Below are 26,259 nucleotides of genomic sequence, written 5' to 3'. Positions count from 1 at the left end.
CTTTGTTCACACCACCTCGTTTGTAACATAATATTCATTTATTTTAAAAATAATACATATGAGCATTCGATGAAAACGAACTTATTACTTTATCTCTCCCAACAACCTTATTTAACAAGAGGAGAATATTCAGAAATTATAGGTACAAGAACAACTCAATCTTATTATATTAATATTCCTATAAATAGGTACTAAATAATTTCCAGTAATTTAATTAAAAGTCCCAGAATACAGACGCTGTATTCTATTGTACTGCTGTAAAGCCATCTATTTCTGTACAACACTATAAATAATTATATTTTACTTAAAAGGATCATATAATAAAACGAGAGTTGAATAGGTTTTTTCATTAGCAGATATTAATTTTGCTTGCGAAGCTGAAGTTTCGGGCCAAACCGGCCACTATACTTTTTTCTGATTTTGTTTCGGAGCCGAGCGTGTTACGATGTAATCGTTCGGCTGTAGCGACATATTGCATAGCGGGTCACACGTGCTTGCATCAAAAATTCAATTACAAAATTCGCCCTATCCTCGTTGCGCTGTTTAAAATTAACTGAGTGCCAACAATTTGGCTACGTAACCTAGGTGCATTACATTAATTTCTAGCTGAAAGCTCCGGCATTAATTTGCGTCTGGCTCTAGGGAAAGCCGCAAAATACTAGTTCCATTGCTATTCATAATAAAACCGTTGCAGGCCGCTAAGTGCTTCAACATCTGGGTATAACCGAATTGTGTAATAGTGACGAGAAGCCGTGAAATATCTCTTGTGTTTACTCTACCTTTATACGTAGAGAACGTAGACCGTACACGGTGGGGAGCAATGCTACAGTAGATATTATTTCAAACTGATTTTCAGCCATTTCTTTAGATATTTAGGTGGAGTAATATGTTTGATTTATATAAAACGTAGAGAGTAGAGAAGTATAGATCGTAACAATAGATTCATCATGTACCTAAAATAAAAATCAAATGAATAACAATATTCTTGTTCTCGCTTAAGTAATTGTATTGTATCTCCCTAGTAAGCATATTCAAGTTAAAAATAAGAAAAGTAATACATGTAACATCTATTTATTTATCACAAATTTGTTTTGTTACGTATTATGTACGTAATAGTTCGGGATAATAACTCATACCCATTGTTAGTACAGCCTAATACAAATTACGTACTGTAACGCTTTTCTAAGTGCTAGCCCACACACTGTGTTACGGCACAGAAGTTATTATCGCCTAGTTATTGTACGGTTTATTAATTTCCTTCTATATATAACTACTAGGTATACAGGTAGGGATTACCTATGTATATTACATTATTAATTACTGTAACAGATATAGGTACAATAATTAATGATCCGTTTACCTGATACAGTAATTATAGTATCTAATATCTATTGTAAATGGGTACAATCTAAATCTATTACTACATGTGATGTCTTAATTTTTGATATACATATTTGGGTATAAAGGGAAATATCCTTAAGAAGACGGATATGACGACGAATTTTTTCTTACTTCAATTGAATCAACTTATAGACTAGAGTAGATAATTTTTGAAACAAAAAAAAAATCGCAGTCGGATGAAACCCATTAGAAAAGGAGGGGAATATGATGAAAATTAAAGGAAAAATAAATTACGGTCAATCCGAGTTCGGGAAGAGGGAGGGGGGAGTTTTTAAGAGAAAAAAATGGTTTCTCTTGATTTCCGACAAAACTACAAGTCCTACGGAAAAAAGTTCAATGGCAAAGTTGTAGGTAATAAAAAGATCTACCACTTTTGCATTGACAATTTTTTCACATAACCTCAAAATTTAGGTGAAAAATTCAAAAAACCAAGTTTTTGGTTTTTTATTTTTATCTACTTCAAAATTTATTTTTTTTCTACGAAATTTGGTGGAAACTTGCTTTATTATGTCCCAAATACACTGTCATTTATTTGACTGAAAATATTTATTTTTTCGCCTTATTTTGAATTAATACCAAAAAAACAACCTAATTTTCAATTGAAAAGTCACCCGTCAAAATATCAGCTTTTTTCAAAAACTTGGGGAGCCTTTTATTCATTGAAATCTCTACTTTCATATGGTGTAAAAAAAAATAAACATTACCATAGTAAATGTTCTCAGGAAATGCATACAAACAGTGTGAAAATTAGCTTTTACTAAATCAGGCACACTTTTTATTATTTTTAAAGGGATCTACCCCAGTGTATTATGGGAGCAGCTGACCCTTGTAGGTTAGTAGTTACATCCTACTACTGAATTATTCTAAAATTCAAGGTTTGAACCAGCCAAATGTACAACAATTAAATTACTTAATATTTTATTATATCTGTGCATTATCATCTAACCACTGCTTCATTAATTTATAGTGAAGGAAAATATCGTGGGAAAATCGTCATTTCCAACAATCAAAAAGTTAATAAAAAATCACATCTGTATAATAAATATTGGCTGATGATGATATAATGAAATAACTTTGGATTAAAAAATGTGTGTAAAATTTCGCAATATTTTATACCTAAACATACAATATAATACAATGTTAATATTATGATTGTAGCAAAACGTTTAGTTCAGCAGAACAAATTTTGTATTCATCTTGAGTAACTGGATTCATAGACACTTGCCCCACTTAAAAAAGCTTATGTGTCCGTATTTATGCAAAATGGAACCACTCGACAAATTTCGTTTTTTACTTTTATTGAAGAATACTCATTCAAAAGTGCTCTAAATTCTTATACAAACAAGAACCACATGATTTTTACGTTGGAAACAAGGTATACTAAAAGCAGAAAGGAACCACCAGCAACAACGAATAATACCATATTAAGCAAAACCGAACCACAGCACCACGGGACTGCTTTGTTCAAACAAATAAACGATATTACTATCATGTCATTTTATACAAAACAGATCCACACCTACTTGGTACCATTATACATTACACATATTTCTATTAATAACAATTATTTTTAATACACAAAATGGAACCAGGTTTCTGTGGTATGGTTATGCGTAAAATAAATACATAATTTAATTGTAATTTTTTATTGCAAAATAAAACCACAAGCATTCGGTTCTATTATGCATAAATAAATATTGTAAAACATTCTGAAACCCATCATCGCTATATGGAACCAAATGCCTTGACTTGTTACAATGCTTCTCATCTTTAAACAACGTATTTCATTACTTAAATAGCTCAAAGTGCAAAACTCCAATTTTTTAAGTAAAACGTCGAACATCTGTCAATATAGGTGACATTCAGCGAAATACATAGTTAATAGCGAATACGTGACGGTATTTTTTTCCTCCGCGAAGTAAGTTCTATTGTTTTTGTTAATTACCTTTAAAATTAAATGTGAAAATGTTTAGTAATAAATAAATAAGCAAGCAATGGGTAAGAAAAGCATTGGAGACGAACACCGAAGATAATAATGAAGATACAACGGGTAAGTAGTTTTATTTAATGCATTTAAGTACTTATTGAATCTGAGATGCAGGTACGCTTTATCCACTTTTGATTCATTCCCGATTGTGGTGTGATTTTAAGAAGATAGTTCATTAAGTAAAAGAGGAATCTTCTGTGGATTTACGTATTTTAACGACAATGTCGTTGTTCACGAAGGCGAGTCGAATTAAGAGTCATTTTGTTACGATTCATCTGTCATTGTGAGATGAAACTACTAAAGTCTAAACCCTGTTTTAAAAATAACTGTCGATGATCTAGGTACCTACCTACTATTTTGGAAAAATACGTTTAGATGTATTTCTGATCTAACAACAAATACTAAAAAACAGAATAAAAAAAGACGTATGGCACTCGGGGACTGCCGCGGTAAAGCTATTGCATAGCATGCCTTCAAGCCACACCTTCGAGCCCGTCGGAGTGAGGTTTTTTCGTTACGGAATTTCTCGATTCGGTCCCCGCGCTCAAGGCCCGCGATAGAAGCTATGCAATAGCTTAATAAATAATATTTAAGAAGCTCCCATACAATAAGCCGTGATTTTTTTGCCGTTTTTATAGATAATGGTACGGAACTCTTCGTTGCGCGAGTCCGACTCGCACTTAGCCAGTTTTTTGTACATGGCGCATGTACATACAACATACTTAGTCGTCTAGTAGGGACACGGCTTTATAAGAACTAATAATATTTTGCTGTCGCCATATATCTACCTACGTATAAAAGCCACGCGGCTTTATTGTTTTGATTTAAAGCTTTTTTCTTTTTATTACAGAAGATAATGAAGAACCTTATACGTCGCTGCCTCTGGAGAAGCTTTCTTCACCTTCTAGCGATATTCAGTCCATATTACATCTCATTCCACAAGATGCACAGTTTTTATAACGGTCTCATTAGTGATGATGCAATAGAAGACCAAATAGATGGACTACATACGGTGGATTTCGAAATGCAATTTGATAATAACGTCGAATAAACGTCCTATATAAGTATTATTTTATATATTTTATTAATTAAAGCTTTAATTACGATATTATAAATACATAGTTTCATTTATATCATTAAATCCCTGGGATGTGGTTCCTTTTTGTATAAGAGAAAACCTATCAATTGATAAATGTTAAAAGGAACCACATGCACATTTTCTTAATTATCTAGAAAGTTTAAGAATATTCAGAGCAAATTTATATACACATACTTAAATAAGTAATTTATCAATGAATTTAAATAAAATAAATTTTAATTTTACTTCATCTGACAGAGCTGCAAATGTTTTTGTAAATCCTTTGATATCTCAGAAGTGCGTTTTTGCTGGGTGGTTCCTTTTTGCTTAAATACGGACATGTTACCTCTATTGGCTCTATTTAAAATTAATAAATAAATAAGTAACCCATTTAATTTTACAATACATCTTGCTAAAAGATAACATGTTTCTGCTTTCATTTAAAATAACTGCTTAAATTATACAGGCTACGATAATTTATCTTTAATTTTAAGTTTATTTGCACAATGGTGACCAATGCCTTAGACGAAAAAAAATAAGTGTGAATTAAAAAAGCATTAAAGTTTCGAAATTCGAATCTAACTGTATTATTTAATTTCATCAAAATTCGTTTTTAAAATAATTATAAATACTGTAAAATATAATAAAAATTGTCTGAGGAAACACGTGAGTGAACAAAAAGATCAAAAATGGATGTCTTGGGTGGAAAAACATTTAAAGCTTTTGAGGATCAAATTTATATAAAAAATAAAACGTTTAGTTAATTACATGTTTGCCAAATGTAAGTAATAATTATTATGACTTACCATCTTATTTTAAATCTAGCACGCCATTTTATTAAATCCCAATAAAAAGCGGCATAATCTTTTTAGCGACGACCGTGCGCAAATCCGCATCGCTAAGGTCAGGAGTCGGAAAATATTTGTTCCCTTTGATTGAATCGTTCCGTCCCACATCTTAATAAGTCAAGTTTCCACGAACAATAAGGATGTCCTTGTTATGTTAAGCTGTGTCTGTAGCGAGATCTATTCTTTGATGAGATTTTCACTCGATTCCTGCTGCAACCGACTTAATGAATTGTGTAGTGATGTTTACGTACTGTACTACATAGGTATTAGGTACGTGTATCGATAAGGTAATTGTTTGTTTCTTTTGTTTTATTGTCCGAATTTTTGATTGATGAAAATATATGTGTTATTTAGAAATGGTTTTATTGTGTTTTTGGAGGGTGATAAAGGAATTACATCATCGCAATTGTTAATTGTTATACAGATGAAGCGTGGAAAATGTTTGATTGTAAAAGGTTTATTTCTTTACTGGTCTGAAATAATTTGCCTTTGTTATAAAATCGCCACTATGGCGCTGGCCTGTCCTATGGATATTTATTAAATTATTAGTTTTCTCTATTGTATGCTACGATATAAATTAATTAATAATCTGTATTTCAGAGCCTTGATTAATATTTAATTTATTAATAAAAATAAATTCACAATTATCACTAAAGTAGTAGGTAGGTCAATAGATTCTTAACGTACTGAATAGCTGCATCACTACCTAAAAACACAAAAAGGATTTTATTTTCACTTAAACTAAGTAAATGCAGAGTTTTGAAAAGTAACATTTAGTACCATTTCTCGCAATAATGACGTAATTTCGTCCAAAACCTGCACTCGACTGCTTATAATTTGTTTTATATTTTGTGTTCCCTCTGTCCCGGTTGGCAGATTAGTCCTCAACAGTAAAGCCCTTTACATTTCATTTCAAATTAAGTTTATGAAAAGCGATGGCAACGTTATTTTAAAATATATTCATTGCATACGCTCCTGGTGAAAACGATTAATTACACGGAGGTGAATTGCGATTTGCGTTTCTCCAAAATATTTATTTAAAATACATTTTATCCGTATACAATACGAGGATGCGCATTTAATATAATTGCACTTTCTGTTTTCATTCAGCGGAAGATACGGAATTTTGTCTCTCCGTTGTATTTACATATTATTAAGGTTGTACGCTATTGTGCGATGGATTCATTTGAGGGTAATAGAAAAGTATTCTTTATGGCTAAGCTATCGTTTAGTTAGAGTTATAGCGCGCCATAAACTAGGGTCAAACTTGAAGGCGATCGATACACAGGTTTACTTATCCATGGACGCATGGGGCCGGACACATCGCGTGCCACCTTTAATACAAAAATATCGATTTTTCCACAAAGCCGCGTCACCGCAATCAATATGCCTTTCCGCCCCATGCCTAATTACGCCCACCTACATCAGTCAAACATCCGTTAAAAGCTCCGTAATCACCCCGCCGGCCGGTGGAATACCATTGAATGTCTACCCTGAAAATAGCGCATACTGAATCATTCAAAGTGCACAGGAAAACGCTTCATTGTAAACGTTTTATTTAATTTTCCCTCCATTTACTTTTTTATAATTTCTGCCGGGCATAAAAAACGATCCGCCGCCGCAGGAAGCGCGCACACACAAGGGCTGCCATATCTGGACGCACACATTGACAAGAACACCTGTCTCGGGAACGAAAGGTGTGCTCAAGCGTGTGGAGAAGAGACGACTATATGTGAAGTCGAGTAGTGAGAGAGAGAAGTAGATGCGCGCGCAGAGTGTTGGCACGCCCGCCGCGCGTCCCGCTCGCTCGTGAGCCCGCCTGAGAACCGTCAGTCAGTCTTTCGCGTGCAAAGGTAGTGCTTGTATGTGCCACCTTTGCTTTGTCGCGGCCGACAGTGTCCGTAACTGATATTCGGAAAATTGTGCATGTGCGTTTTCCGACGAAAGCAGTGTGTGTGCTTGTGATATGTGCTATTGTTTTCTAGGTAACGGAGGTTGTTGTTTAAAAAAGGCTGCTCTATGTTTATTTACGCTATTCAGTAGTTAGAGACCTAAGTTATTGGTGGCAATAGTTTTTCCGTTTCGCATGAAAAGTTAAATGAAAAAAAAAAGTTTAAATGGATGTTGCTGGTATGAATAAATATTCCGTTAAAAGCGCGCTATTCTTTCACTAGATTAAAATTTACGATCCGTTAATTGTTCGCGCCGCTTAGATAAGCATAACAAACTGCGCTACACAGACAACTATCTGTAGTTTAACTAGACATGTGTTTGAAAATACTTTACATTACTCGGTAAATCTTATAAAGACGCACATTATATCCAAGTTTGTTAAAACTTTCTAAGTTGCATATAATTCTAGATAAATAATAAAGATATGTTTGATAGTTATGGTTGATGATGTTATCTGGTTAAAAAACAATTAAATTATGAAATCTTTAATATTTTAAAAATAAATTAATAATGAGATTTCTAGTATTGTTATTAGGATATCTCGCTCTACATAATGATGAATTCGCTTGAATAAGGCCCGAAAACTTTGACTCATCGTCATTTCACAATTTAAATAGCAAGTTTCTTTAATCCTTGGCCCTTATTATTTTATTAATACAATATTGTAATGAATCCAAAACCTTATAAGTATTTGATATCGCACAGTAACGATACCTACTTAATAAATGTAGAGTGGTAATTAAAATAATAAAATCTATTATTAAATGACGTAATTTTGCGATGAATTCAACACAGTTTGTACCTACTTAGACATACCTTGTAAATAGGTGTGTATTAGTTTCACATAATATTGTGAAATATAGTAATTGTACTGCATTCCTTGGCCAATATCATATAGTTAATGAACATTGCATGTCAGAAAATTGGAATAGAAACGTTTGAAAGTACTAACTGACTGTACGCTCTAATAAATTAGGAGTAGTATAAAAATTATTTTATATTTAGCAACACAAATAGAATTAAAGGCAATTCAACCATGCGTTTTCATATCTCAATTATTTATCGCTATCTAAAAAATAAACAATATTATACAGTTTATTCACAAAAAAATACTTATTTTCATTGATAGGTAGTCGTTATTCATATCGTATGCGAACCTATATGCTAATAAGAAACATTGATGCGGTGACATAAGAATATTATCACACATTACCTAGGTATATTGCAATCATACTTTTTGTAGTAGCAATGCACATTGAATCACAAAAACATACAATGTTATATTATGGTAACGCAAATGCAAATAAAAACCTACTAAGTATTCTAGTATGTTCTGTAAACAATATAGGTACAGATAGTATGCACAAGGGGTCGCTACTATTGCATCCGTCCAGCTGTCACGATGAATATTCATTCACCCTTCAATTAACTAATTAATATGATATCAGTATTAGATTAGTAGAATTCTAGTATTGTTACATAAATGAAATAATAAATATTCTATATTGTTATTGAATGGGCAGACGTAGAGACTAATTGGAGTTAATTGACGAGAATGACCTTAAGAATGCCGGTGTGATCATTAAATTTAACTGCTCATGTTAAGAGGTTAATCGAATTAGATTCAGATGAGGTTTTGAATCGGGTGAGGGTTCGCTAGATGACAAATTAAATAATTGGGCTTTGAAGAGTTCGTTATTATTGAAATATGTAGGTACCTACCTACTTGTTCCATTTTATCTGATAAAAAGTTCTGTGGTTGGTAGAAAACAACTTTCGTAGACGATAAAGGCTATAAAAAATCGAATAAACGATACATTACGTCTCATGGTATGCACTTATTGCGAATAAGACTATGCAATTGAAAACAATACAATGCTATTGTTCTTTTCAATCAAGAGAGTACTTTTCGCTTACATTCGTTTCATTGTTGGTTTTTGTTATGCTATGGTCGAAAGGGATTGTGGTGAAATATATTGTACTAATTTACAATTATGCTCTAAGATTCTAATGACTTTAATATTTTGAAAAGAAATAGGTAATAATAATGTTTTAATGTTATCATAATCTATATAATTTTAAACTTAAGATACAAGATTGGATTGAAAAAATTAACCTTGTTCATTTAGTTATCTCAAGTTGAAAATATGCTTGATTCAGACATAGCAGGTTACACAAAACTTTACTTCGACGAATTTCTAACAAGAGTACCTACAATAATCCGAGCAATTTCTAAACCAAGAAACATAAAATATAAAGCAACTTATTGCGATCTGAGTACCTTAGACCACAGCGTTTATTGTAAATCGAAATTTTTTGTAGCGTCTCAACGTCTCATTCTTTCCGTTGCATATCTATGTCCATTATTACAGTTTTTGTTGTCAATCCGTTCTTGTGTACTTCGTTGGCGTAATTACCGAGGCGAGTCCGCTCCGAATAGTCACTTGTAGAGAAGCCATTGTGCCGGTTTCGTTGCGTCACGAGTCACGACCGCGAGATCATGAGAGGTACTAATAGCCGCTTGTTAAATTAATTGCGCTGGGTATTTTGATCTAGATAAATGCATAATGTGTCTTTCGACGTGTGTCGTTGCGTACGTACTCTAAATAAAGACCTACAATTTATTGAATGAAAGACACTTGAACTAAATAGAATTAAAACGAATAGGATGAGATGGACGTCAGTAAGGAACATTTGGAATACGAAGCGAGCCAGCGAAGCGATAAGCGTATCTTAAGTTATAGCCGGTTGGCTGCGCCAAGAAGACAATAATAAACCTCTATAATGCCCACAATAGATACAGAAAAATAATCTTTTGTTTAATATAACTGAACACAATTCTTTATTCCATACCTATATGAAATAGGTGCTCACTGCTTATTGCAGTTATAAATAACAAAATGCTTTACTATTCTAAATTTCGCGACAAACCTGCATAGACAGTATTCATAAATAAAATGATTTGTATACGTAAAATATAGCGTTACATGTCACACTGTTTGCACATTCAAAAATATGGATCGGTTGTGATAGGATTGCAGTGGAATCAATCCGTTTTGGTCTATTTTGCAATACGCTCGAATAGAATTGTTTTGCAATAAAAAATATGTCCGCCAGTGGTCCGCCACGCTTTCTTTGGCACGATAGTTTACACAATCGATTGTCATGCCAGTTCGATAGTTTTACTTTGAATTCAGCATTTTTACTCAATTCATGGCGAATTGAGGAAAACTTCAAGTGTATTTGTTTTTAATTTCCAAGTAATTGAACTGAATTTCAGGCTGTTTAATATGGAAAGCATTTGTCAAAGAGTTCAGAAAATATTTAACTTAAACCACAGAATACATAATAGTAGCTAAACGCTACAGAACGGACACTCTCCGCCTCCCGCCAAAATTAAACACTTACCTCACCCCGCACGATCAGTCTAAAAATGGTCCACATTTTTCTACAGGGACGATACGCAAACGCAACGAAGATTGACAACATTAATCAAATTGACTTAAAGTAATTTTATTATTTTGGATTTGTGCATGATTATCGTTTTTCGTAGAAAATGGTTAGATATATTGTGCTGTTTACGGATGTATTTCATCAGAAAAACGCGAATTTTTTTTACGCTAGTCAAAAATGTGCCAACCATAAAGCGTTAACACACACATTTGCAGTCTCTACAGTGTCACTGTCAAAACGATAATTTTGTATGGAGTGTCCGGTTGGTCCGGGGTGTGCTTAAACATAAATAAACAAAACATACAAATATAAATAATACAAATGACATAAAACCACATACCTACTCTGTTCTTTTCTATGTCAAACGAGTTGGACCTAATTAAAAGCGATGTAATAAATTTTATCAGATTTTATGTGATGTGAAAAACTAGAACATTGGTTCCTTCACGATGACTGCGATTTCCGCCAAATGTAAATATTTGCGGTAATAAAAATCTCTTTAGGCCATTAATGATACAGACCATGACTTGTTTTTCTTGTAAATAACATGTACTATGATGTATTGGAAAATTTTAATACCAAAATATCTAAATATGAATTTGTATTTAATTTTTGAGGCGTTTATCAGTTGGCTTTGCTGGAACCTATCGGTATTTGTAGACATACTTTTATTGAAGTAATTGACTATTTACTTATTCGTGGTAGAGTTTCTAATGATTAAGGATGATTTAATTGCATCATGCATGGGTGCATTAAGACTCTATTCCATATATGGACACCTATTGCAGTTTATACTATTATATTAAATTGAAAATTTTGCACAATAATATGAAGAAATATCATTTAATATTTTTTTGTAGAGTTCACAAAAAATTTTAGTATGAGTTTACCGCCATCAGAGGGCGGTATTACAAAAGTAAGCAATATGAAAAGTAACAGCTGATGTCACTCAAAGCCGTCACCGCGAAAACTTCAAAACAGGTGGCCGGTGGGTGTTCTCATCCTAAATGGTTAAATAGGCGCAATTTAGGACACGAAGGCACGTCGGCTGGCCTGATTCAACACTTTGTTGTAGCAATTAGACTCAATTTGCGGCGCACATTCTATGAATATGAACAAACAAAGGTTCTTTTACGCGAAATTGGAGTACGCTCAAAAGCACTACTGCTAATGTTTTACAATTAGCAAGCGAATAGGAAAGTGTCTATACTCTTTCCTGCAGCACAAAGTTTCTAATGTTCCAGTACTTTCCATTCATTAATTCGAGCTTTGAGATTTAATATATCGTTCTACATATCAACGGATTTTATTACATTCTATGTGCGGATATTTTGTTGAATTCTAAATAATGAAAGTTTTGATAGAGTTCACTTTCATGTGAAATCCATTAGAAATAAATAATTACTTTGTGATAATAGATTGCTTTTTCCAATCAAAATTGAAAATATATTTGCAATTCAATAAACAATAGTAAGTACAATCGAGTTCCAAAAATGCCAATGTATGATGATGATGCATGGAATGTTTATCAAAACGAGTAGGTATGTTACAATTTATGTTGGCTATACAATTGAGTTTGTTTCAGTCGAATTTCATTACGTGAATGGTTCTATTGGTTGTCAGGCCGGCTTTGTTAATTAAACGGCTTTGTTTGTTAGCCACATTTATGGAATAACAGTTCAGACTCTGCCCTGTATTTTGACGTTCATATATTTGCCTATAACACATTTTGTAACCTCCCACAAGCTTTGATGTTAAAGCGAAGTTAGGCAAACGTGTATTAAGGGGCCCTGCTCCGAAATGTATGTTTCTAAATCATGGTTTTTGGATAGAAATCATCATATTTAAAATCCTAAAAAAATATATAGCACAGATAAACGTTTGATCTAGTGACTTTTTTGGATAAAAACACAATATTAAACATTTGACTCGATCAAAAAAAAATCAGAAGTAACATCGATTTTAAAAGCATAATCAGTTTTATGAGAATTAGGGGAACGCTATGTTTATGAAAATTTGACATTTCATTTACTAATCAGGTTTTACAGGGAAATTTTTGGATAGATTTTTAATTTAGCCCTTATTTTTTTCTATATAAAATATAATACGTAAAATGCGACTCGCGCGCACCACGTCAGTGCCGCCAGAGTCCAGCCGGACGTCATCGAAGGAGGACCTGTGCTAGTTTTGCTCCCGACCACGTTGCAGTCGCCGCTCGCGTATTAGAACCGAGCGGCGAGTAAAACGGCGAGCATGTCACGGTATAAATAAATCAGTAGTTTGATTTTGTTAGTTATCCTAGGATTATTGTTGTAAATATAAATTAACTTCTTATTCTATACTATTAAACGAACAATATTTGCATATTAATATATTTGTTTGTAAATACAGTGTGGAAATTTTCGATGGGCCCTGGGTGAAAGTACTAGAAATACTGGAGATAGCAAATATCCTTTATTTTTAAAAAGAAATAGAACTGTATTCAAAGATTTTCAAAAATTCATTTTCTTCGACCGGGAATCGAAAGAACTATTAAAACCGCATCAAAATCCGTTGCGTAGTTTCAAAGATTTAAGCGTACAAAGGGACATAGGGACAGTGAAAGCGACTTTGTTTTATACTATGTAGTGATTTAAAATTATGTTTTAAAAATTACCTTGCCTGAGATCCTCTTTTTTATGGGTTATTGAATAGGAATAGCGGCAAAGTTTTGAAGTACTAGTAGAAAGACTATTATGATGTTGGTTGATCTGTATTCAATGAGTATGACAAATATTATTTTTATGAAACAACAATCCAAGATGGCGCCGACGAAAATTTGACTTTTTTCGTGATGGGTGTCATTTTCATGGTTTTTGGGGTAGCAATTAACGAATATGAGGTCAAAACTATAATCCAAGATGGCGCCGACGAAAATTTTACATCTTTTCGTCATGGGTGTCATTTTCATGGTTTTTGGGGTAGCTATTAACCAATATGAGGTCAAAACTAAAATCCAAGATGGCGCCGACGAAAATTTTACATCTTTTCGTCATGGGTGTCATTTTCATGGTTCTTGGGGTAGCAATTAACGAATATGAGGTCAAAACTATAATCCAAGATGGCGCCGACGAAAATTTTACATCTTTTCGTCATGGGTGTCATTTTGATGGTTTTTGGGGTAGCTATTAACCAATATGAGGTCAAAACTAAAATCCAAGATGGCGCCGACGAAAATTTTACATCTTTTCGTCATGGGTGTCATTTTCATGGTTTTTGGGGTAGCTATTAACGAATATGAGGTCAAAACTAAAATCCAAGATGGCGCCGACGAAAATCTTACATCTTTTCGTCATGGGTGTCATTTTCATGGTTTTTGGGGTAGCTATTAACGAATATGAGGTCAAAACTATAATCCAAGATGGCGCCGTCGAAAATTTTACATCTTTTCGTCATGGGTGTCATTTTCATGGGTTTTGGGGTAGCTATTAACCAATATGAGGTCAAAACTAAAATCCAAGATGGCGCCGACGAAAATTTTACATCTTTTCGTCATGGGTGTCATTTTCATGGTTATTGGGGTAGCTATTAACCAATATGAGGTCAAAACTAAAATTCAAGATGGCGCGGACGAAAACTTTACATCTTTTCGTCACGGGTGTCATTTTCAAGGTTTCTGAATTCTGCTCGAAAAATATGTAAACGGTTGTAAGAAAAATATACTTACCAAATTATCGACGGTAACATTGGGGATTTGTACATAGCTGTCTCAAAAACCTTGAAAATGAAACTCATGCCGTAAAGATGTAAAATTTTCGTCGACACCATCTTGGATTTTAGTTTTGACCTCATATTGGTTAATTATAGCTACCCCAAAAACCATGAAAATGACACCTGTGACGAAATTTTGTCAAATTTTCGTCGGCGCCATTTTGGATTTTAGATTTGACCTCATATTGATTAATAGCTACTCCAACTCTTTGAAAATGACACCCGTGACGAAATTTTGTCAAATTTTCGTCGGCGCCATTTTGGATTTTAGATTTGACCTCATATTGATTAATAGCTACTCCAACTCTTTGAAAATGACACCCATGACGAAAACATTTCAAATTCTCTTCGGCGCCATCTTGGATTTTAGTTTTGACCTCATATTGGTTAATCGCTAGCCCAAAAACCACCCACATTTGCTACTTAGGAAAAGTTCAGATTTAAAGATATCATAGGTAATGTGACGAATATAATTTATTTCATTCCGACCGTTTCTCGGAATAACATACATTTACTAAGAAGGGTTTAATATATTGCCGGTAACATAATATTATGATGTATGATAATAATTAATAATTCATAAAAAAGTATTTTATACATTTCTTAAAAAGCTTCGATATTGTATACAATAATACAAATCATTAATTGATTATTATTCAAATTGTTGTAAAATAGTCACACTTTTTTAAGTTGGTTGAATACACTAACTTACTTATTACATACTTATATTCAATTATTATTTTGCCTTTTTTATTTGTTTTACTTTTAATTATTATTACCAATATTTTCAGAAGAAAATAAATTAATGTATCCAGAACGAGAGTTTCATTTTAAACTTTAAATGTATGTATAAAATAGACCAAAAAATTTTTACGAGAAATTAACAATAAATTATCTTTTATATTGTTTCTATCGATTTGAATAATAAAATAAAATTTGAAAAAGGAATGTTTCCTTTCAGAAAAATTTGCTATCCCTAGTATTTCAAGTACTTTCCATTCAGGGCACATCGAAAATTTCCACACTGTATATATACAAACAAATATATAAATATGCAAATATTGCTCGTTTAATGGTATAGGATAAGTAGTAAATTTATTTATCAACAACATTCCTACGATAGCAAATAAAATCGAACTACTGATTTATTTATACTGTGGCATAATCGCCCGCCTTCATAGGTCACCGGAGTTCATGCCGCGCCGGCTCCTGCGCAATGCGGGCCCGAGCCATCTCAGTGCCTAAAATGCCTAAACTTTCAGTACAAGGGGCTCTTAAAGTTGAATACTCCGATGGTATTAAATCGTGTAGTTGTAGGATTTCCTTTGATCCGCTTAAAGTACTCACAATAAATGTTTGCATTGCAAAAAGATGCTTTCTAAATTATATGTATGAGGAATGTTTCCGACACAACGTTATGTTTGTGATAGAACATTGCATGCGAATATGAATAATGCTAGTTCTGTTTGTATAGAGCATAGTTAGTAGATATAATTGAAAAGTAAACACTAGAAACCTTTTCATTAATATCATGAACTATTTATTTATGTTATTTTTAATTTACCTACTTATGTCATAGTTTCTATCTAGAATTTTTTTCCAGAATGAATTACAGTTTATTAACACATTGGATTATTTAAACGTTATAACTTATAATAGAGCATAATCGTATTGGTTTTATTAAGAAGTAGATATCAAATGCCTTGATTTAGATTTGTTTCTCGAAGTTTCTGCAATATTGAGTATTCGGGCCGCCCCTTTGCCTATCCATCTTCAGAATAACCCCCGAAACTATTTCTTTGTACCCAAACACATAGTTTTCGAATTAAACTTGTTGGTTTAGGACGCGAACCTCATACTTTGAGTTGTTTCGTAGAGGACTCATTCAGCGTTTCTCCTGGCTGTAGGTACTTTGTTATTCTTTTCTAGAGAAATTAATAGCTAAGTAAAGAATTATTGAAGTTAATTCAATCTATTTCAATATAGTTATACAAAAGGGAAGCTATCACACCCACGTAGAATATTTACAGTGTCCTATTACATTTTGTGTTACGATGGTTGGGTCTAGAGACAAATATTCCCTTCCATTCAGCCCTTTAATACCATCACTTTGCTGTAACTAACTAAGGTCGTCAATATTGAGAAATTTATATTCAAATATATTATCTATGTATTTCAATTTCGAGTATCACTTCCTTACGTACAACCATACCTACTAAGATATAAATAACTATAGGTTTCCGCCCGCGGCTTCGCCCGCTGAGTCAAAGAAAAACCCGCATAGTTCCCGTTCCCGTGGGATTTCCGGGATTGCGTCATTTTCCCGGGATAAAAAGTAGCCTATGTCCTTTCTCGGGTATCAAAATATCTCCATACCAAATTTCATGAAATTTTGTTCAGTAGTTTAAGCGTGATTGAGTAACAGACAGACAGACAGAGTTACTTTCGCATTTTATAATATTAGTTAGTATGGATAAGAATTGATCCTTCCATTTTCCAAATAGGTAGGTACTACTTATGTTTATCTTGTGTACAAAACAAATGCGTACATAAGTGTTAATTATATTACAAAAATAAATCGTCTAATGTTATTACGTTGTTCTTTATGTTCGTAGTTATTATGATTGATCCAATAAGCATCAGGTGTAATATTATGTAATAACTTGTTATGAGACCGAGCACTAATAAACTCTGGTTCATAAATGTTCTCGGAAACTATTATTGCTTTTGCAATAAATACATTATGAACTTTTTAATACTTGTACGTCACCTGAGATTTCCTATTTTCGTAGTAAAGTAAAAATTCATACTTGCAGGAAGATATTAATTGCACCTTCACTTAGTACCTAAGTAGCTACTAGGTATCTCTACTTTTAAATAATGAATTTGCATTTTGCATCGTTTTGCATAGATTTAAGAATTGGTCCGGGAGCCAGCAGCAGATTTTATGACCAAGTTCCTCTCAAGCGGTAATTAGTAAAATGCATCAAAGTATAGTATTATGAAGCCTCTTGAACGTCAGCTGGAGCTCGGTTGGGGGGAAGAGCGGTTGTAGCCTCCCGTATCAGCTGACGGTTTTTCCACCAAGATACAGCCAGCTGACATATATATTTATCCACAGTTACATATAAGCTATCATCAGGTAAATTTTTGTTTGAGAGGAAATAACGGAAAATAAATTTTTCTTTAAATTTAACTTTCATGTTCGAGACACCAGCTGACGTATAATACACCATGTTGTAACCAGCTGACTATTTTTTTTCGTTGAGATATTGGGTTAGCTACAATTTGACAAATTTTTAGCTGAGAGGAAATGAATGAATGAATGTATTTTTTTTCCTATGTGCTTGGGAGGCTACAACCGCTCACCCCCCCAACCGAGCGCCAGCTGACGTTCACGAGGCTTTATAATACTATACTCTCATGCGTCTGACGAATTATCTCTTGAGAGGAAATAGTTAACCAAATTTGCACCTGGCTCCCTAACCAATATAATATAATCAAGATTAAAAATGTATAGGGTTACCAAAACCAAATTTGCGGGTTTCAGTATAGTTCGTACTTCGTAGCCGTAGGTATGCAATTGCACACATTTTTTATTTACTTAAATAAAAATACCCTATATAGTATATCATAAGTCTAACAATAATACAGTTTAAAAGGAAATAGTGTTTTAAAATAAATATATGATATATTGGAAGAGTTATAAGACTCGATAAATCAAAGCGTCGAAGTCGGGGATCCCGGGACTTATAATAGATGAAATGGAGGCTTCGTACTTCCGCTGCCTGCAGCTTATTTACAAATCACCTTGATATAACGCAAACAGATAGAAAATATTTAAGGATTTCATTTCAATAAGGTGAATTTATTTTTTTAATTCAAAAACTCTACCTCTACTCTCTATTATTATTGCATTTTTGCATAATTTAAAAGGCATGTGACGTTTTATTTAGATATCTTTGCAATACACATGTAGTCCATTCAATTTGGTATCTAAAAGGACTTCGTTAGTCCTTAATACTTCGTTATAAATTTGTTTATAAATTCAAATATTAAACGTAATCACTTTTAGTATTATCATTGTGTTGGCGAACAGTAGGTAACTAATAACTATTGTCCTCCTTATCTCAATGTGGTAGAATCTCGATGACGTCACTGTTCATTTATTGATGCTATTAAAATGATAGGAAACGTGTTTGCTAGCAATTGATGTGGGTAGAGTGTAATTAAGTCGGATTTAATTAAGTTAATACATTTTCTGTGTATGTAAATAAAGGTAGTTTTGACTTTTGAGGTGGTGGGTTGTAAATATAGATAGTGACTACACTTTTAAAATATTTAATTCAGGTATATTTATCACAAAATATTGTATGAAAATAAAGTACTTATTATTATTTCTCAAATATTAACAAACTTTAAAAAACACTTTAGTATCTATTAACTGTATAAAAAATTAGCAAACTTTAAAGTCTAAGCACAACAAAACGAAACATTTGATCCATTTTTTAGAATTTAGAACCTGTATAAAATATTTTATATAGATATAATACTTTGTTTGTTTGCAATGAAATGTAAAATACCTAAATATAAGAAACATGTTTTCGTATATCTCATAAAATACAATAAAAACGTAAAAATACATTTGGTAGATAGGTAGGTACTTTATGCAATTATTAAACCTGCACAGGTAAAACATTCATAAGGCATTCAGGAAGGCATCAAAATATAAAATTTTGTTGTTTATCCAGCTATAGGTACCTACATTTTTAGATGGATATCTTCTTGTTTTTATTTGTATATTGTCACTGTTTTTACATTGTTTGCTCCCAGATCAAAAAGATACAATCTTAATTATTTACAATTGAAAACGTGAGAAAATAGCTCGGTACATAAATACTGAAGTAGGTACCAACGTGAATATCATACACATACAGCATAGTTTGAGGTATTCATTACGTTGAAAAGAATTGAGCTTTTTTGTTTGCGTGTTAGTCACGCGAAGGAGCAAAAAGCCGTGACCTTGAAGTTGTTCTAGCTCATGTAAAAAACACGTGATTGTTACATATTAAGACTGAATTGTATTATTAGACGGGCTGCGTATCAGATGCTACTAAATAGCTTGTTGACGCCTACACGACTTAAGGCTGCATATTAAGCGTTAACGGTGATAATAGACTTCTATTTTGAGCGGTTGTTAATTGGTTACTTTTAGCTATTTTTGTGTAAAATCTTTCTATTTATGACTTCTATTTCAATAAATTCTTATTTTACTCGCACTCAGTTTGTAAAGTTGTTCATATTTCGTATTTTATGTTTCAAATGCAGATGAAATTTTTAAATGTAAGTATATTAAAAATAGATATCAATAAGGTCACTCAAAATTATCATTTGGCAGAACAACAAAATAAAAATGATAAGTAATAGCAAGAAAACGATTACCTTAAAAATAACAACCTAAAGACAATACTAATTTACTGTGGTCTCATTAACACTATAATCACAATGACGCAACAAAGTGCAAATAAAAACAGAACATAGTCTATCAAAATGTAGATATGTTACAAGGATTGAACTTAGAGGGTCCATTGTATGGTGTGAATAGTTTTGATACTTTTATGGCAGTTGTTAATAATATAAATTAACTATTAGACATTCCTACAAATTTTATACAGATACGAATTTAGATACATATATACCTACCTATATGGTTACAAATTTGTTTCGTTTTCAATCAAACCGATTATCAATAAAGCGTGGATTCGGTTCCTTATCAAAAAAAGAAGGAAGTTTTTAAATATTTGTATAGAAGTTGCTGCTTCGTGATAACTTGAAGGAGGTAGGCGCGAGCAAAGTCGTATGCGAAATTGTAGTCTTGATTGCTTTCACATAAACAAACATTAGAAGAGATTTAAAATGGGGGGAAAAAATGATTTCAAAATACCTATTGGATTATGCTTTAGCTCCTGGATATAAAATTGTCTTCTGTCAAAATGATTCGATAGGTATAATAACTCGATCTTTACCCAATGTATGCTTATAACGATGCAATTCTTTATTCTATAATACATACCTATAGGACGAATCTATCGAAATAACTTCTATTGTTACAAGGCGGAAATTTTTAATATTAAGTCTACAATGTCGATTCAATTGGGATAAAATGCGTAGGTATATCCTCTCTTAGAAATCGAGCTATTTCCGTGCCAAATTTTACCACAAAAACGTCTTCGTAAGATTTCTTGCTAGATTAATAATTGTTATTAAAGCGTAAAATGTGAATCTTTTTAGTTCTAGGAACTCATTGTGGCTATGTTACATAAACAAGAATTGTTATGATAATCATTATAACCTTATTCCCATTCGTTTAACCCAGTAAAATAATTACCAAGTAGCCGCAGTTAATCCGATGTGATGTCATCTCTCTGCTCTTCAATTTAGATAATTCTAGGTGTTTATTGCGATGACTAACAGAGTAAATGGCGGCCCGACACCCACGTGCTGCATTCGGTTCTGTTTGACATTTTAAAAATAACGTTTAATGTGTATTTTTTGAAGATTTTAGGACTCTACATTTTTATACGTGCAGTGATTCAGGGAATAGATATTTCCTGAATGCTTTTGAACGATGTATTATTCAAAGATACTTTATTTATAATCTTATTCTATTCGTGAGATAATATAATTTTCGTAATAAACATAGAGCTGCTATTCTATAAATATTTTGTATTTCATGTATTTAGTAGAAAATATTATGTAATTGATTAATATATTTTTCTTCTTTTCAGGATCACTTTACAAGTGGAGTACCATCTTACACGAATGATACTAATAGTGCAGAAGCGCTAAACAAAAACATTAATAGGCGCGTCGCATTATTAAAATCGGACTTGAAAAAACAACGCGCGCTCGTCGCCGTTGTAGTACGCGATATCTCGTGTCGCGTGTTTAGTTCCGTGTAGCCGCCACAGTCAGTGCTCGCCGGAGTCGCGCGACTCGGCCAGCACTCCCCGCCACCGCCGTGGATAACCTCGGCCAGAGCCCCCTCCCGGTGAAGAGGCTGCACGAAGCGCTTCAGAGTGCGCAAGTGAAGCGTCAGCGTCTCTCCCCCCCGTACCCCGCTCCCACCGCGATTCACCCCATCCACCAACTAGCGGTGCATCAGCACATCAAAGTGCAGCAGAGCATAGTGCAACAGAGCATCGTGCAGCAACACCAGTTGAATCTGGCACACCAGTCGCTGCAGAACTTGCAAGCGCAGAGCCTACAGGCAGCGCAGCAGAGTCTGCAAGCCGTGCAGAATTTGCAAGGAGGTCAGGGGCAAAGTCCCACGGGCGGCGCAGGCACGCAGCAGGCAGCGGGAGCGACACAGGGCGCGCTGGTGCCGCCGCAGCAGCCTTCGCCGCGGGCTTCATCCCCGCAACACAAGAACATGGAGCTCGCTTTGTGTCAGAGCATGGACTCCGTCAATACAGCAACTACAGAGGAAGAGGTAAGTTATTTCTGTTTTAAGTTTTACCACACAAGAACTCAAAAAGTATTTGATTCAGAATATATACCTATAGTCTTATTAATAAACAACATTTCGGTCTTATTTTCTCGCAAACATTCTTTGTTTACTTAATCACCTTCAAGAAAACAATAAATTGCTTGTTAAGAATATAAAATTCGATGAAAAGGGAACTTTTGATAAACGATCAGTATAACTTTTACAGGTCATTAGCTACCGGTGGCCCAGCAACCCAATTGTCTTAAAGCAATAACGATAGCTTATTCGACTAACGAGTAAGGATAATTACCCCAGGGATCTGAGCCAGTATATCCTATAAAAGATTTCCTGAAAATTTCAATGAATTCATAGATAGGGATCTCATTGTGTTCCGCCGGTCTACCGGTAGCTATAAATTAACAATAGAAACTGGAATGGCACTAAAGTTCGTGCGTCGGAGAGGACTTAATGTATCGCTTTAGCAATTTGTCATCGAACAATTGTTAAGTAATAGCTAAGAGGCGCGGCGCCGTCGCTGTACCCATTTCAATGGGAAAACGTTCGGATATACAATAAGCATTCGCTAACACAATAAAAGGAAATTTATCGCGACTGCTACTCGAAAGCGTTACATTATTCACAGTCGCAGCTATTGAAATATATCAACTCTTATTGCTCCGTAATTTATGTAATATCAGTTCAATAATATTTACGGCTTAAATATAAGGTGATTGCTAAAATAAACGCAGTTAGATTAATTCCTGTTTCGGATTATATTTTCCTGCTTCAATATTTCGAGAATCAAATATGCAGATGTTTGTTATATTCAAATTAGGTACTTCACCATAATATCTATTACACGAATAATGTAGTTTGTCTGTGGTTCATGCTGTTAATTGAGCGTTAATAGTTTTGTATGGTATTCGCAAACTCGAAGAAGCCCAACTGTGAGGCTTACAACGTTTGAAGTAATGTTGCATCTCTTTGATGTGAATTCATGCACTAAGCAAAGGGGCGAGATTATGGACAAGACCCTTTGCCAACATAGCATGGATGCAATCATTCAAGCGACTGACTACATTGCTGTATACTGAGTTGAGCCTCATGGGACTAATCCTTTATTCATATTAGGTTAAATTAGCCTTGCACGCTTCCATCTCTTAGTGCGCACAAAGTTTGTGCATGACATAGTAGAAGATTTAATGAATATCTGAGTTTATGACACCCTGAATTTATAATATAACAATTTCGCAATTATGTCACGCTAATAAGTTATTTATTCATGTTATAGCTGTTTGGAAGTTGATTTTAAATTTATCTTTGTTTATGTCTTGAACCGGTCATAATAATCAGATTATGATTCATCTCAATACCCTATACACTTTCAGACAGTTCTTTTGAGTTGTAATGCATTTATATTAGTAAATTTTAAATTTTGGCGGATATTATCTCATACTGTATTACAGAATATCCGTCCCATATTGCAAATCATCATGAAGAAAAGTATTAGTTAGTGGTTTATGTCGTATGCGTATATAATAAATATCACCGTTTATTCGAAATCAGATCATCAGTTGAAAATAATAAGTTCACGTGAAGGACGTTGGTGAAGCAGCTGTATAATTCTGCATATACAAACCAATTAATATTTCATCGCTTCTCAAAATCCCATTTAATGAGGTGCGTTTATATTTAGTTCTGTTGGGTTATACTTTATCATCTGCTAATAATTCATCGTCTAGCTTATCATTGTCAAAAGTTATACGTGTGTGAACAATAGTGGGAGCCAAAACCTCGCTTGAAGCCGCGACGGACATAAATTATACATATTTAAAGTCTAGACTAAACATATGAGAATTCAGTTTGAATAACAGTATGTGCTCGTAATATTATTAATGTTTCTGTCGCAGTATTAACTGCGAGAAACTTAATTGTGGGCTGATATCGCGCTTAGTTTACATAAAAATTGACACATTTTGTTGAATTTTTTACACTAACAGGATTCCGTTTTGTGAATGAGTGATCTGAGAGCTTGGACCTTTAATTAATAGGAAAATGATTGATTACCAAATAAATATATTTTGTAAAATTTACAAAGGTAGTAGGTTCGTACGTACAGGGCATCAGCGAAAGTTCTTATTTCTTTTACTATAATCTTTCCTACCCCAAGTATGTATATTGTTGAGTATCTAATATATGCCTAGCTTGTTACATCTTTAACATCATTATCACTTTTCATTAAATTCTCGTCTCTAAATCCACATATATCTAGCTTTACAATTTCACGAGGCTCTCACTTTTTACATCCTTCGCGTAACGTGCTATAGCGTCATTTATGTCAAGTTTGTAACGGTGCGTAAACCGTCTGGACACGAGTTCAGGAGACGCCGGGGTGAGCGGCGCCTGTGCGTCTGGCGCCTATGTCTGTTTCACTTAGTCTGTATTCAAGAGTTTTTTGCTGGGGTTCCTTGCGACAGGATGTTATGTGTTTTGCCATTGATCTGTAGGTTAGCTTTTGAATGGGATATATTCAATGTTGAGTAATAGATTGATGTGAATGGATAAGGTTGTATTAGTTTCGTGGATTTGATAAAGTATGAGTTTTTCGGAATGATGTAGGTACATATTATTTCTTAATATTAGTATTAAGTCATTATAATTTGCTATGAAGTCTTTTTTGTTTTATGTGTCTTTAGTAAATGAATATTGATTAACAAAAAAAAAGCTAGATGTAATTGCGACAACATCTAAACACCCATTAAACATTTCCGCATTAATATAGGTCCAGTACAAGCATGTTTTATAATGTTAGATAACTTGTTTGTGTACGAGATACCTTTTAAATAAACAGGTAATTAGATCGATTCACTGATGACGAAACCAGCAATACTGGTATAGCTAGACGACTTTTATATTCGCAATTGAAAGGGAAAATATAGTTGTAAATTCTCTTAGAAAGAAAGGAAGCGCTATAAATATATCTACCGCTAAATTTAGATCGTTGACTTTATTGATCAATTTGATTGTTCTTTGTGATAAATTCAAAGGACGTTAAGCATTTTATTGGTTACTATTGTTTAGTTTAAGTAAACAAGCGTGGATTCGATAGAATTGAAGACAAGTCCGTCGGTAGGTATTTGGATTATATCGGCAGACGCGTAGGCATCACTTGTAAGAGTTCCTGAAACCTTGTGCTTGCATTCTTAGGTTTATAGTTTTGTACTCATTGCTTGACATGGTTTTTAATTGGACAGTTTTATATTGTGATAGGTTGTAAAACTTTTCCTTTTCTACTAATATCTCTACATTGTTAAAGCCTCTAAATGGTCTATAACCTTCTTTCTTTTAAGTTATCTTTTTGTAATTTAATAAGTGTAATTTTATGTTATTTTGGTTTTGTGAACTTTTTTTTTTCTATTACATCTAGTATTTGCCATTTCCTTATTTCTTACAATCATAACTCTATTATTAACAACATATATTTAACAACATGAATTGCCAATAAGGTCTTATATATATAGGTAACTAGAGGTCCGCCCCGGCTTCGCCCGTGGTACATATTTCGCAATAAAAGGTAGCCTATGTCCTTTCTCGGGTATCAAAATATCTCCATACCAAATTTCATGCAAATTGGTTCAGTAGTTTAGGCGTGATTGAGTAACAGACAGACAGACAGAGTTACTTTCGCATTTATAATATTAGTATAGATTCACTTCACCAATGTTCGAAATAATTTGCAGTAAACACATCACTTGGTAATTGAAAACTTACAAATTCAGTACAAGTTAATATGCACCAAATTATCTTTATTCACGTAAATTAGCACGTCAGAGCTTAACCTGAAATAAAATTCGTTCCCATACTCAAATGCCATAGTTGACTTTGGAATTTATATAATACGTCTGAAAACTGAAACTGAAAGCACATCTCAATTGAAACTGAAGAGAAAATTATTAGCTCACAGCTCACTAGAGAGGGCCACAAAGCGATTTTAAGAGAATTCACGTCGAGAGGAATATAGACACCTCGACCGCTTCAACAGTTTGTCCACCTAATTTGTCGCCGGCGCCCGACTGTAAAAACAAATAGCTAGCATTTCCCCCCCTCCCCCTCCCCCGCAGCGCGACCGAGACAGACTCTTCACAGATAAAGGCAGAAAAAGGAAAGATAGTTTCACAGGCTCCGGCTTTACAAGTCGACTGAATGAGCGATTGCCGTTTACGTTCCAGCTTTTGTCTAGTTCGAATCTTGTTTGTCTGACGTTGTAAAGAGGTTCCTTTGTAATAATTAATCGAGCTCC

At 33.7% G+C, this 26,259-nt stretch overlaps 2 protein-coding genes across 3 annotated transcripts in view; one reads left to right on the top strand and one right to left on the bottom strand.

Moving 5' to 3' along the window:
• The window catches only part of Girdin (protein girdin), a 362,727-nt gene that overhangs the window by 119,003 nt on the left and 217,465 nt on the right, over positions 1–26,259 (bottom strand). The window lies entirely within an intron of this gene.
• The window catches only part of cpo (RNA-binding protein), a 151,012-nt gene continuing 131,888 nt past the window's right edge, over positions 7,136–26,259 (top strand). The window contains exons 1-2 of the mRNA XM_089703674.1: positions 7,136–7,299; positions 21,259–21,962. Coding sequence (XP_089559800.1) covers positions 21,903–21,962 — 60 coding nt within the window. The 5' untranslated portion in view covers positions 7,136–7,299; positions 21,259–21,902. The remainder of the gene's footprint in view (positions 7,300–21,258; positions 21,963–26,259) is intronic.

The sequence above is a fragment of the Colias philodice genome, chromosome 14 (genome assembly GCF_061535455.1).
Source record: "Colias philodice isolate Cphi_HAF_F1 chromosome 14, ilColPhil1 Martin Lab GWU primary, whole genome shotgun sequence".
Lineage (NCBI taxonomy): Eukaryota > Metazoa > Arthropoda > Insecta > Lepidoptera > Pieridae > Colias > Colias philodice.
This window is presented reverse-complemented; position numbering and strand designations above follow the sequence as displayed.